Source organism: Eleginops maclovinus, chromosome 4 (genome assembly GCF_036324505.1).
Source record: "Eleginops maclovinus isolate JMC-PN-2008 ecotype Puerto Natales chromosome 4, JC_Emac_rtc_rv5, whole genome shotgun sequence".
NCBI lineage: Eukaryota > Metazoa > Chordata > Actinopteri > Perciformes > Eleginopidae > Eleginops > Eleginops maclovinus.
Genome location: NC_086352.1, coordinates 4115240 through 4130239, shown reverse-complemented (window position 1 = coordinate 4130239; position 15000 = coordinate 4115240). Strand labels below are relative to the sequence as shown.

Genomic DNA, 15000 nt, shown 5'->3' with positions numbered 1-15000 from the left:
GAAACAGGCTTACTGAGTTACTGTTCTACCTGCAGTTGTTTCTCTGGTGTCAGAATGTCTCATGATGTTTGTGAGTTCTTAGAAACTAAACACCACATCATTTAAAATGTGTTGTAACTGTTACTGAGAATAGTAACGCGATTATATTACCCACATTTCAGAAGTACTGCGTTATATTACTGCGTTACAGCAACAAGTTATGCATTACTGTAACGTGTTACACCCAACTCTGATATTAAATCTGTATGATATATGTTGCAGCTGCACCTGAGTCTGTCTCTAGGCTCCAGCGGTGAGGAATCGGCTCCGGAGGCGATGCAGAGTCTGAATCTGCTGCTGAAGAGCATCGGGGCCACGCTGACCGACGTGGACGACCTCATCTTCAAGTGAGACCTGCTGCTCAGAGAGGCTGATCGATTCCTTCCTGCTGTACATCTGTTTCCTGCTTCCTTCCTGTTGTACATCTGTTTCCTGCTTCCTTCCTGTTGTACATCTGTTTCCTGCTTCCTTCCTGTTGTACATCTGTTTCCTGCTTCCTTCCTGCTGTACATCTGTTTCCTGCTTCCTTCCTGCTGTACATCTGTTTCCTGCTTCCTTCCTGTTGTACATCTGTTTCCTGCTTCCTGCTTCCTGTGTGTGATGTTCTTGCTCCTCTCTTCAGGCTGGCCTTCTTTGAAGTGAAGTATCAGTTTTACCGCAGAGAGAAGCTGATGTGGGCGGTGGTCCGACATTACAGTGAGCAGGTAACAGCGTCTCGTCATTTTATGTAAAATATATTGTAATACATTATTAGAAAACAAGATGAAACCGCAGTTTTATGATAGGATGATCTACATCTGCAGATATAATCTGATATTATACAGTATGTATGTGTGTTTGTGGCTGCAGTTCCTGAAACAGATGTATGTCCTGGTTCTGGGTCTCGACGTCCTTGGGAACCCATTTGGTCTTATCCGCGGTCTGTCCGAGGGCGTGGAGGCTTTTTTCTACGAGCCTTTCCAGGTAACACACACACACACACACACACACACACACACACACACACACACACACACACACACACACACACACACACACACACACACACACACACACACACACACACATTTAAAAGCATTAGGGATACTAGTTCTCGTATCTGCCAGGTTAACATGTTTGCTATGGCGTCCCTCAGGGGGCCGTCCAGGGCCCGGAGGAGTTCGCTGAAGGGTTTGTGATCGGGGTCCGCAGCCTGCTGGGCCACACCGTCGGTGAGCTTCTTCTACGCATTTACAACTGTAGGGGGCAGTGTGATTCCAGAGGTGCTTGCTGGGTAAAGTGGTTCTGAGTAGATGCATGCTGGCTAATGTGGTTGGGATGAGATGTTTCTGCTGGGTCCTGCAGGGGGTGCTGCAGTGTTGGTCTTCAGAGGTGCATGCTGGGTAATGTAGTTGTGTGTTTTCTGTTGGGTCCTGCAGGAGGCGCTGCAGGGATGGTCTCAAGGATCACGGGCTCGGTGGGTAAAGGTCTGGCGGCCATCACCATGGATAAAGAGTTCCAACAGAAGCGCCGCGAGGAGATGAACCGCCCCCCCCCGAGACTTTGGAGAGAGTCTAGCCAAAGGAGGGAAAGGACTGCTGAAGGTCAGGTCTACGATAGTACCTCAAAAAACAAAATAATAAAAAGAAACTCAAAAATATCTGAAGGTGTCTCTCTCTGCAGGGCGTCATGGGGGGAGTTACAGGAATTGTCACCAAACCTGTGGAGGGTGAGTTAACCTGGTTATACATCATGTATAGGTGTACAGTATATATAGGTGTATATATAGAGGTATAGGTGTATATATAGAGGTATAGGTGTATATATAGGGGTATATATAGAGGTATAGGTGTATATATAGGTGTGTATATATAGGGGTATATATATAGATGTATAGGTGTATATATAGGTGTGTATATATAGGGGTATATATAGAGGTATAGGTGTATATATAGGGGTATATATAGAGGTATAGGTGTATATATAGGGGTATATATAGAGGTATATATAGAGGTATAGGTGTATATATAGAGGTATAGGTGTATATATAGGGGTATATATAGAGGTATAGGTGCATATATAGGGGTATATACAGATGTATAGGGGTATATATAGGGGTATATACAGATGTATAGGTGTATATATAGGTGTATATATAGGGGTATATATAGAGGTATAGGTGTATATATAGGGGTATATATAGAGGTGTAGGTGTATATATAGATGTATAGGGGTATATATAGGGGTATAGGGGTATATATAGGGGTATATATAGAGGTATAGGTGTATATATAGGGTATATATAGAGATATAGGTGTATATATAGATGTATAGGGGTATATATAGGGGTATAGGGGTATATATAGGGGTATATACAGATGTATAGGTGTATATATAGAGGTATATATAGAGGTATATGTGTATATATAGGGGTATATATAGATGTATAGGTGTATATATAGGGGTATATATAGATGTATATGTGTATATATAGGGGTATATATAGAGTGGTAGGTGTATATAGAGGGTGTATATAGAGGTGTAGGTGTAATGATAGGGTATATATAGATGTATAGGTGTATATATAGGGGTATATATAGAGCGTATATGTGTATATATAGGTGTATATATAGGTATATATAGAATGTATAGGTGTAATATTTAGGGAATATATCAGGTGTAGGTGCATATATAGGGTTCCTACTTAAGGTATAGTTGGTATATATAGGTTTATATATAGGGGTTTATATATAGAGTATAGGTGGTATATTATAGGGGTATAAATAAGGTTGTAGGTGCATATATAGGGGTATTACAGATGTATATGTGTATCTATAGGTGTATAAATAGGGTATATATAGGTATATGTGTATAATAGGGTAATATATGGGTATATAAAGAGGTATAAGGTGTATATATAGGGTATATATAGAGGTAAGGTGTATATATAGGGTATATATAGATTATAGGTGTATATATAGGGGTATATATAGAGGTATAGGTTAATATATTAGGGTGTAAATAGAGGTTGTAGTGTATTATAGGGGTATATACAGAATGTATAAGGTTGTATGAAAAGGGGTATCTCAGTATGAATAGGTGTATATAATAGGGTATAAATAGAGGTATATGTGAATATCTAGGGGTAAATATAGAGTGTAGGGTGCAAAATATGATGGGTATATAATAGAGGTAGATGAGGTGTACACTCGGTGGACTCTAACGCTTTTAAGGTGACACTAACGTGGAAACACCAGCAGTCACGGAGACTCACCGTGGACACACACGCGGACACATAGACCAACTAAGACAAAACACGGGTACACAATTCTAGAATATGAGTACACACACTTTTACACACACTCTTACACCATATCAATCACTTGTACACACAAACTTATACTGAGACCACACACGGGGACACACACTCGGACACTTAGACACACACGGGGACACCACACTCTGACACATGAAGCACTCACGTGATAAACACTCGTGACACACAATCAACACTTAGACACACACGTGGTCACACACTCAACCACAGAGACAACACTGTGACCTCAGCACCGTATACGGATCCACACACTTGGCACCCACACTCTACACTTAACACACACTTTTAACACACACTCTTAGAGCTTATACACACGTCTTTGACACACCCTGCAGACTCGGAGACACCTCGTTGACACACACTCGTGACACATATCCGACACACGGATACACACACGTTTACACACACTCCGTTCACAGATACACACACGTTGTACACTCACTCTGACACAGATACACACACGTATACACACACTTTTACACACACTCAGACACTAGTACACACACGTTACACACACTCATACACTTATAAGACCCATTTGAGCCCCCCCTACAAACTACCTCCCCCACAATATCCCTAACACCCAAACCCCCGTAGCGCGCTGCCATACCAAAACCACCACGGACACCCACCCCAAACTCCGTCCCCCCAAGCGCCCACCCCACCCGGACCTCCCCAGACCCGCAAAACCAGCCAACCAAGACAATATCACACGTACACCACAGAAATATGTCCAACCACCAAACAAGCAAGAATTTCTGTCACGTCACAGACTCAGTAACAACATCTAACAGCGTGCTCCTCTGTACCGCCCACACGATACCTGTAATAAAAGGCCCCATATTAGAACTCGAAACCGTACTAAAAGACCCATGACCAGCAACCACACACAGACAAACACCGAAACTCCACTATGGCCAAGACCCAGAGCCAGATCAAAGGAGACCAGAGACTAAATGTAGACCTGCAAACCACCAGCACACAAAACAGCAACACAACAAAGGCCTGGGAAAACTGAATCTGCAAAAGGAAGCACTTGGTGTGAAGAAAATCAACTGTGGGAGCAATTATTAGAAAATCGAAGACATACAAAAGACCATGCTAATCTCCCACGATCTGGGGCTCCACGCAAGATCTCACCCCGTTGGTCAAAAGAACACAAGAAGCTTGTGAGCAAAAATCCCAGAACCCACACGGGGGGGCCTAGTGAATGACCTGCAGAGAGCAGGGCGCCCAAAGTAACAGAGCTAACCATCAGAAACACACTACAATCCGCCAGGGACTTACAACCTGCATTTCCAGAACGTTGGTCCCCCTGCTTAAGCCAGTACATGTCCAGGCCCGTCTGAAGTTTGCTAGAGGGCAATTTGGATGACTCCAGAAGAGGATTGGGAGACTGTCATAAGGTCAATGAAACCAAAATAGAACATTTTTTGGATAAAACTCAACCGTCGTGTTGGAGGAGAAAAGAATTCAGAGTTTGCAATCCAAAAACACCATACCTACTGTGAAGCATTGGGGGGGAAACATCATGCTTTGGGGGCTGTTTTATAATCTGCAAAGGGACCAGGACGACTGATTCCTGTAAGAGGCAAGAATGAATGGGGCCATTATCGAGAGATTTTGAGTGAAAACCTCCTTCCATCAGCAAGGGCACTGAGATGAACGTGGCTTGGGTCTTTCAGCATGACAGTGATCCCAAACACACCGCCAGGGCAACGAAGGAGTGGCTTCATAAGAAGCATTTCAAGGTCCTGGAGTGGCCTAGCCAGTCTCCAGATCTCACCCTCATAGAAATCTTTGGAGGGAGTTGAAAGTCTGTGTTGCCCAGCGACAGCCCCCCAACACATCACTGCTTTAGAGGAGATCTGCATGGAGGAATGGGCCCAAAATACCAGCAACAGTGTGTGAAAACCTGTGAAGACTTACAGAAAGACGTTTGACCTCTGTCATTGCCAACAAAGGGTATATAACAAAGTAATGAGATGAACTTTTGTTATTGACCAAATACTATTTTCCCACAATAATTTGAAAAATAAATTCATTAAAAATCCTACAATGTGATTTTCTGGATTTCTTTTCTCATTCTGTCTCTCATAGTTGTGGTATACCTATGATAGAAATTACAGGCTCTCTCATCTTTTTAATTGGAGAACTTGCACAATTGGTGGCTGACTAAATACTTTTTTGCCTCCACTGTATAAAGGGGAGATAAAGAAGGTATATGTGTATATATAGGTGTATATATAGGGGTATATATAGATGTAAAGGTGTATATATATAGTGGGTATATACAGATAGTAATATGTGTATATATAGGGGTATATATAGATGTATAGGTGTATATATAGGGGTATATATAGAGGTATAGGTGTACTATATAGGGGTATATAAGATGTATATGTGTATATATATGGGTATATAATAGATGTATAGGTGTATATATAGGGGTAATATAGAGGTATAGGTGTATATATAGGGGGTATATACAGATGTATATGTGTATATAAGGTGTCTATATAGAGGTATATATAGATGTATAGGTGCATAAATAGGGGTATATATAGAGGTATATGTGTATATATAGGTGTATATATAGAGGTATATATAGATGTATAGGTTGTATATATAGGGTATAATAGAGGTATATGTGTATATATAGGTGTATATATAGACGGGTATATATAGATGTCTAGGTGTATTAATATAGGGGTATATATAGAGGTATATGTGTATATAAAGTGTATATATAGAAGGTATATATAGAGTATAGGTTGTATATATAGGGGTATATATAGATGTATAGGTGTATATATAGGGGTATATATAGAAGGTATAGGTGTATATCTAGGGGTATATATAGGACTGTATAGGTGTAATATATAGGGTTATATATAGATGTATAGGTGTATATATAGGGGTATATATAGATGTATAGGTGTATATATAGGGGTATATATAGATGTATAGGTGTATATATAGGGGTATATATAGATGTATAGGTGTATATATAGGGGTATATACAGATGTATAGCGGTATAGGGTATATATAGGGGTATACATAGGGCTATGTACTGTACAGCTGTTTATTTAATGTGTAATGTGTTGTGTGGTGCAGGGGCCAAGAAGGAGGGCGCAGCGGGTTTCTTTAAGGGCATCGGTAAAGGCCTGGTTGGCGTGGTGGCCAGGCCCACCGGCGGTATCGTGGACATGGCAAGCAGCACCTTTCACGGCATCCAGAGGTACTTCCTATCGACAGCAGCTGATTCCTGTCCGTTATTCTGCTCACTAATGTTGTGTTTTTGTTTTCTGTCTTGTGACGTCGTGTCCCGGAGTTTGGTTCTTTCTTTTCTTTTTGTTGTGGTGTGAGTATTTGTCATTTCAAGCGTTAAAGCTGACCTCCTTCACCGCTGCTCCTGTAGTGTTACTGTAGGATATTAATGATACTCTATAATAAGACATAGTGAGGGGGGAGAGCAGCTTCAGCGTGCAGCCTGTGTTTGTGCATGTTGTTGTTGTTCCTGCAGCAGATGGAGGTAAGTCGCAGCATCATGTTGAAATCAAATCTTCATCCATCCATCGAATCCTGATTCATGCTGTCACCGCTCGTAACCCCGCCCCTCAGCATTGTGTGGCCATGCCCCCCGGAGGTCACATAACCATAAATCACATTGTGACAGGAAGTTAACGCTAACTTCCAAGTGCTGTTTACCAGCAGTAAGTTAAATTACCATTTTATTTTCAGCCTCTGATCAGACAGGGCTGTGCATGGAAATGAATCAACAGCATGCTGTGTTCAGTTTGGAATTCAATTTTATCTGAATCAGGACAAGGATTTTAAAGACTTCGTGTTTTAGCATTTTATATTTAATAATTCTTTAGCTGAAGACGCAAGTCAAGCAGCAGCTTCTTTAATCTTCAATATGGTTTTGGAGACCTGCAGCCGTGGGGTAAAACTGAGTCATCTTCTGTATGAATCTCTTTAGAGGTTTAGTCAATCAGTTGTGTAGGGCTATACATGGCTATATATGGGTATATAGGGGTTCTTAGGGGTTCATAGGGGTATATATCAGTGTTTAAGTAAATCAGTCGTGGCCATGCTTGCGTTCCTGAAACATTTCCCAGCAGCCTCAGTGACCTCCATCCTGTCATGTGACCTGTGTCACTTCCTGTTAACCTGTTGTTGTTGCGTTTCATGCTGTCGCTGTAGAAGTCATGAAAGGTGAGCACCTGCAGCACTGTGTGCACAGAGAGCCCCCCCTGAGCCCTGATCACGGTCTATGATTTACTGATCTGAAATCAGCTGGTGAGATCAGTCAGTGCTTGCTGGGCCTCACTTTAACACTGTGTGTGTGTGTGTTTGTGTGTGTGTGTGTTTGTGTGCGTGTGTGCGTGTGCGTGTTTGTGTCAGAGCGGCGGAGTCGACAGAGGAAGTGAGCAAACTGCGTCCGGTGCGGCTGATCCAGGAGGATGGGATCATCCGGCCATACGACCTGACGGAGGCTCAGGGCTTCGACCTCTTCCAGGTAACTCTTTCTACACTCTGACACCCAGAGCACCTCAACCAGAGCAGTACATTCTCAGCCAACCTCAACAAGTCTTTAAAAACTAGACCAGATTAAGTACAGCCACACAGCTGACTGCTGCAGTCTGTATTATTCAGAGTATTATTTGTATTATGAATACGCAGTAAGGCGTTTGCTCTCAGTCTAAGAACAGTTATTTTAATCATTGTTCTTCTTCTTCCTCTTCTTCCTCTTCTTCCTCTTCTTCTTCTTCTTCTTCTTCCTCTTCTTCCTCTTCTTCTTCTTCTTCTTCTTCTTCTTCTTCTTCTTCTTCTTCTTCTTCTTCTTCTTCTTCTTCTTCTTCTTCTTCTTCCTCTTCTTTTTCTTCTTATTCCTCTTCCTTTTCCTCTTCCTCTTCTTCCGTCTCCCTGTGTTTGTTCCACATGCAGCCTGATGAGGAATAAGCGGTTTGGATGGAAATAAGTTTGATCTGTAGTTTTCTCCTTGAATCTGAAACTGAATCTATGCATGCCTATCTAATATCTTTGTCAGACATCTTCATTCTCACTTTAATTATTTTGATAAAGCATTTCTGCTCCCTGAACTCCTTTCTTTCCTGTCTTTCTGTATGCTGTATAATACCAGTCTGTACAATAACGGGAGTCCATAACCATATTTCAATGATAATACTGCAGTGCAGATATGTTTGAGTTATCTCCTGAAACTCTTTTCATATTTTTGTAATCGATGGTAGCATCCCCTCTGAATTCATGTTAAACCTGCATATCAGTATACAATATGTCCAATATGATGTGTGATGTATAATATGTAATAAATGGATCTTTGTGATGACTTCTGTTCATCTGTCTCTTTCGTTCACTGTTGTAACTGTGAAATGAGTCTGATATTATAGCACAAAGTATGTGTGTGTGTGTGTGTGTGTGTGTGTGTGTGTGTGTGTGTGTGTGTGTGTGTGTGTGTGTGTGTGTGTGTGTGTGTGTGTGTGTGTGTGTGTGTGTGTGTGTGTGTGTGTGTGTGTGTGTGTGTGTGTGTGTTCAGCGCTCTCAGATAAAACAGCTGGATGGGAGGTGTTCAGAGATCACTGTCCGTACCCCGGACACAAGAAGACCTCCATCATCATCACCAACAGGTAACCCTACCTTCAATCATCATTCACCTGTAACCCTACCTTCAATCATCACTCACCTGTAACCCTACCTTCAATCATCACTCACCTGTAACCCTACCTTCAATCATCACTAACAGCTCAGCTCTGTAGTCCCGGATTGTGTACTGCTTTGCTTTAGTTTGTTGTGTATTGTGTGTTTTTATTTACTGTTGTGTGTTGTTTACTGTAGTGTGTTGTTGTTTACTGTTGTTTACTGTTGTGTGTTGTTATTTACTGTTGTGTGTTGTTGTTTTACTGTTGTGTGTTAATTACTGTTGTGTGTTGTTATTTACTGTTGTGTGTTGTTGTTTACTGTAGTGTGTTGTTGTTTACTGTTGTTGTTTACTGTTGTGTGTTGTTGTTTACTGTTGTGTGTTGTTATTTACTGTTGTGTGTTGTTGTTTACTGTAGTGTGTTGTTATTTACTGTTGTATGTTGTTGTTTACTGTAGTGTGTTGTTGTTTACTGTTGTTGTTTACTGTTGTGTGTTGTTAATTACTGTTGTGTGTTGTTATTTACTGTTGTGTGTTGTTGTTTACTGTTGTGTGTTGTTGTTTACTGTTGTGTGTTAATTACTGTTGTGTGTTGTTATTTACTGTTGTGTGTTGTTGTTTACTGTTGTGTGTTGTTGTTTACTGTTGTGTGTTGTTGTTTACTGTTGTGTGTTGTTATTTACTGTTGTTGTTTACAGTTGTGTGTTGTTATTTACTGTTGTGTGTTGTTGTTTACTGTAGTGTGTTGTTGTTTACTGTCGTGTCTGCAGGCTCACTGTCAGGGTTAACATGGTTTGGGTTTTTTGTCCCTGCTCTTTGTCTGCAGGCTCACTGTCAGGGTTAATATGACTTTGGGTAGTGTGTTGTTGTTTACTGTAGTGTGTTGTTGTTTACTGTAGTGTGTTGTTATTTACTGTTGTGTGTTGTTGTTTACTGTTGTTGTTTACTGTAGTGTGTTGTTGTTTACTGTAGTGTGTTGTTGTTTACTGTAGTGTGTTGTTGTTTACTGTTGTGTGTTGTTGTTTACTGTTGTTGTTTACTGTAGTGTGTTGTTGTTTACTGTAGTTACTGTAGTGTGTTGTTGTTTACTGTAGTGTGTTGTTGTTTACTGTAGTGTGTTGTTGTTTACTGTAGTATGTTGTTGTTTACTGTAGTGTGTTGTTATTTACTGTTGTGTGTTGTTATTTACTGTTGTGTGTTGTTGTTTACTGTAGTGTGTTGTTATTTACTTTTGTGTGTTGTTGTTTACTGTAGTGTGTTATTTACTGTTGTGTGTTGTTGTTTACTGTTGTGTGTTGTTGTTTACTGTTGTTGTTTACTGTAGTGTGTTGTTGTTTACTGTAGTGTGTTGTTGTTTACTGTAGTGTGTTGTTGTTTACTGTAGTGTGTTGTTGTTTACTGTAGTTACTGTAGTGTGTTGTTTACTGTAGTGTGTTGTTATTTACTGTTGTGTGTTGTTGTTTACTGTAGTATGTTGTTATTTACTGTTGTGTGTTGTTATTTACTTTTGTGTGTTGTTGTTTACTGTTGTGTGTTGTTGTTTACTGTTGTGTGTTGTTGTTTACTGTTGTGTGTTGTTGTTTACTGTTGTTGTTTACTGTAGTGTGTTGTTGTTTACTGTTGTGTGTTGTTGTTTACTGTTGTTGTTTACTGTAGTGTGTTGTTGTTTACTGTAGTTACTGTAGTGTGTTGTTTACTGTAGTGTGTTGTTGTTTACTGTAGTGTGTTGTTGTTTACTGTAGTTACTGTAGTGTGTTGTTTACTGTAGTGTGTTGTTATTTACTGTTGTGTGTTGTTGTTTACTGTAGTATGTTGTTATGTACTGTTGTGTGTTGTTATTTACTTTTGTGTGTTGTTGTTTACTGTTGTGTGTTGTTGTTTACTGTAGTGTTTTGTTGTTTACTGTAGTTACTGTAGTGTGTTGTTGTTTACTGTTGTGTGTTGTTGTTTACTGTAGTGTGTTGTTGTTAACTGTAGTTTGTTGTTGTTTACTGTAGTGTGTTGTTGTTTACTGTTGTGTGTTGTTGTTTACTGTAGTGTGTTGTTGTTTACTGTTGTGTGTTGTTGTGTAGGAGGGTGCTGTGTGTGAAGCAGATTGACTTCCTGGGTCACTTTAACAGAGAGTGGGAGTGTCTGTTCGAGAACTTCTACAGACCGCCATCTTTAGAGGGAACACGGCTCAACATCTACTGCAAGGTAACCTGTCTCTGTACCTGTCTGTCCGTCTGTCCGCCTCCACCTGTACCTGTCTGTCTCATCATCACTAACAGGAAACCTGTTTGTCGCTCCTCTGTCTGTAACGTGTCTGTCTGTACTTATCTGTCCGTCAGGATCATAGAGGGGGGCTTCAGAGAGACAGTCAACCGGTGAGGCGTCTCGAGCTCAGAGACTCAGACAGCGCTCAGGTACTGAAGACCATACCAAGGAATAATAATCATTAATAACACTGGTGAATAACCTGTGTGTGTGTGTGTGTGTGTGTGTGTGTGTGTGTGTGTGTGTGTTTTGCCATGGAAACAGAAACTGCAGACTGTGATCTCCGAGGCTCAGGTGAGGCAGCAGCAGCAGAGTATGAAGAGGCAGAAATCACAGCGCTTCCTGCGAGTCAAGCAGTGATGTCACTTCCTGTTTACACACCCTCACCTTCCCGATAACACATTTTAAGATGGAAACATGATTAAATGTGAATGTTGGGTTTTTTGTCCCTGCTCTTTGTCTGCAGGCTCACTGTCAGGGTTAACATGGTTTGGGTTTTTTGTCCCTGCTCTTTGTCTGCAGGCTCACTGTCAGGGTTAACATGGTTTGGGTTTTTTGTCCCTGCTCTTTGTCTGCAGGCTCACTGTCAGGGTTAATATGACTTTGGGGGTTTTTGGTCAGATAGACATCAGATATCTAAAGAGATGTGTTTATCTATAAAAATATTAAATCTGTTTGTTAATGACAAATAAATGAAGTTCCTTCCTGTTTTCAAAGTCAATCAAACTTCTTTATTTTTGGATCTGAAACCACAACTCTGTTTCTGTCCCGATGATGAGGAAACGGACCTGAACACTGTAAACATGTTTCTGTCTGTGATCACAGTGAGACTTCAGCAGCTGTGTGAGTGTAAATATTTAAAGTTAACCCTGTTCTGCAGCCATATGCTGGAGCTGCTTCCTCTGCGACCCCGGGTCAGATAAGATGGACTAGAGCTAAAGCCAGAGGACATGATGAGTATTTATCGGAGCAGTTTCCCAATTAGCAGTTCTCCTCATTTAATAACCATAATCTGCATCAGAAATGTTCAGCAGTTTCTACGGTAGTTCTCCAGATCCCGGTGGCTGAATGGGGCGGTGGGGTTTCTACCATCAGGTTCTTCTATAATGTTGTAATCACTCTAAACTCTGAGCTTATATCGGTGCCTAACAAGAACACAGACGCTGACCTGCATCTTGAATCAATAAAAAAACATATATACATCAGGGACTTCCTGCTGGAGACTTCTCCTCACAGTAACCCTGGAACCTGGTGAAGGTAAAACTATAAGCACTTCAGTCTGCCGAGAGACCTGAGGAGGACGAGGATTAGAGAGAAACATGCCCCCATTGGACTCCTCCGTATACTTCAGGAAAACAGTGACATCACTATGAAACACTTTCACTCCTATTTGCTACTCTCCGTTTTAAACGATAAGGTAAAGAGCGAGACTCACATATGTATACATATATATACATATATATGTATACATATGTATATAATCACGCTGAACAGGAGTTGGGTAATGAAAGTGCCCTCTGAATGAAGTGCCCTCACACTGATGCAGCTGCTGACTGTACCTTTGTCCGTGGTTTATATATTTACATATGAAATCATATTCAGCTGACCACCAGTCACAGCCTGAAGGAAAGAAAATGAATAAAGCTGAGATGTGGTCCACTCGTGTTTAATGGCAGTGAGATATTCATCATACAAACAGTGACGTGTAAGCAGAATAAAGTTTCCTCAGTACAAGTGCTTTAAATATGTCCTTCAGTAACCGATGGAACATCATTCATAAAGAAAGTTATTACCAGGAGATTAAATATCTGTGTTCAGTTTAAAACTTTAAGTCTGACCCTGGCTGCAGGTTTCTCATTTCATCAGTACTGCAGTACTTTGTGATACTTAGAGTACATTCTGTTGATATCATTTTTAATAACAAGTTAACTTTTGTGTTTATTGGGCTTTATTAAGTGATGTCATGTGATCAGGCTGAGCGTCTGTCAAGATCAGAAACTGGAACACAAAGTAAAGCCGTATAAAACATCTGAACATCCATCTCTCTGTCCAGCTGCCAGTCCCCCTCGTTATCTTCCTCATCCTCCTCAGGAGTTCATCAGGTCAGTCTGGTTCAGAACCTTTAATGAGATTATTAGTGAAGCAGTGGGATGTATCAGGACTCTGATGCAGCTGGTCAAAGCTGGGATAAAAAGTAAAGCTGCTTTGAGTAAAACATCTGGTCTTCCCTCTATAAAGTCTTATAAAGACAGCAAGGCCTGCAGGGGGTGGTGATGTTGAGGAGCGTCCATCTTTCTGTCCAGCCCCTGCCAATCCTCCTCTTCATCAGGAGATCATCAGGTCTTCATAAAAATCCGGTCTGGATCACAGGTCCTCGTACAGTAGCAACCCGCTGAAGACGGTGAACGGTTCCACAGAGTGGGCCAGCTGCCCCATCACCAGATCCACACACACCGTGTCACGGCTCTGCAGCGGCAGGATGATGCTGAAGACGGCCAGAGATCCAGGGGGGGTTTTGGCCTCTGCCACCGGGTTGTTCTCCAGGCCTTCGGGCTGGTAGCCTCCTGAGTCCACCCGGGCCATACCGTAGTTGGACTTGGACAGAACAGCCTCGATCTTCTCATTCTTATAACCCGTCAGGACGGCACTGAAGAAGTAGCGTCCATCAACGGGGGCCGTGAACACACCTGGGGAGGGGGGGGGGGGGGGGCGTCATTAAACCAGTTAAAACATTGAACTGGTTTAATAATGTTTTATTTTTTAAGATAAGATATACTTTATTAATCTCGAAGTGAGAAATTCTTTGCTTATGTTCCACAAAATAACAGTATAGGATGCCAAAAGAAATTCATGGTATAATATGTTGAAAAAAGTGATCAGAGGAACCTGCTTTATGTTTACCTGTCCTCGGGTTGTAGAAATCTCCTTCGTTGACAAAGATCTTGTCGAAGACGATAGTTCCGGCTCGCTCCATGGGAACCGTGAGAGCAGCGGAGAACGCCAGTTTTGGAACGTGAGCCTCAACCCCAGGAAGACCTGATCAAGCAAACACTGTCACCAGGGCTACAGCTTATAGCGCACGCATTGTTAATAATCTAGGCAAACAGAGAGCTGATTCTTTCAGCACACAAAAATATAAAAATGTAAGCAACAGAGCTAATGATGTTAGCACACAGAGCTAATGATGTTAGCACAAAGAGCTAATAATGTTAGCATACCAAGCTAATAATGTTAGCACACAGAGCTAATAATGTTAGCACACAGAGCTAATAATGTTAGCACAAAGAGCTAATGATGTTAGCACACAAAAATATAAAAATGTAAGCGACAGAGCTAATAATGTTAGCACACAGAGCTAAAATGTTAGCACACAGAGCTAATGATGTTAGCACAAAGAGCTAATAATGTTAGCATACCAAGCTAATAATGTTAGCACACAGAGCTAATCATGTTAGCACACAGAGCTAATAATGTTAGCACACGGAGCTAATGATGTTAGCACACAGAGCTAATAATGTTAGCACACAGAGCTAATAATGTTAGCATACCAAGCTAATAATGTTAGCACACAGAGCTAATAATGTTAGCACACAGAGCTAATAATGTTAGCACAAAGAGCTAATCATGTTAGCACACACGGTGTTTATAATGCCAGCAAACGCATGTATTTACTTCCTCCATCAATCCTGCCAAAAACGGTACATATATGGTACACTTAAAAAA

General features: G+C 41.2%; 2 protein-coding genes across 2 annotated transcripts in view; one reads left to right on the top strand and one right to left on the bottom strand.

Annotated features, from left to right (window-relative positions):
• LOC134862845 (intermembrane lipid transfer protein VPS13C-like) overlaps positions 1–11987 on the top strand; it is a 106885-nt gene extending 94898 nt beyond the window's left edge. The window contains 14 exon segments of the mRNA XM_063880943.1: positions 262–386; positions 662–743; positions 889–1002; positions 1175–1250; positions 1458–1567; positions 1569–1622; positions 1702–1747; positions 6474–6597; positions 7767–7881; positions 8920–8944; positions 8947–9010; positions 11094–11217; positions 11352–11426; positions 11542–11987. Of these exon segments, the coding sequence (XP_063737013.1) occupies positions 262–386; positions 662–743; positions 889–1002; positions 1175–1250; positions 1458–1567; positions 1569–1622; positions 1702–1747; positions 6474–6597; positions 7767–7881; positions 8920–8944; positions 8947–9010; positions 11094–11217; positions 11352–11426; positions 11542–11637 (1230 nt within the window). The 3' untranslated portion in view covers positions 11638–11987.
• Positions 11988–12927: 940 nt separating this feature from the next.
• The window catches only part of LOC134863598 (EMILIN-1-A-like), a 29071-nt gene continuing 26998 nt past the window's right edge, over positions 12928–15000 (bottom strand). Inside the window, exons 12-13 of the mRNA XM_063882189.1 lie at positions 14179–14313; positions 12928–13964 (exon numbers count right to left, since the gene is read on the bottom strand). Of these exons, the coding sequence (XP_063738259.1) occupies positions 13642–13964; positions 14179–14313 (458 nt within the window). The 3' untranslated portion in view covers positions 12928–13641. The remainder of the gene's footprint in view (positions 13965–14178; positions 14314–15000) is intronic.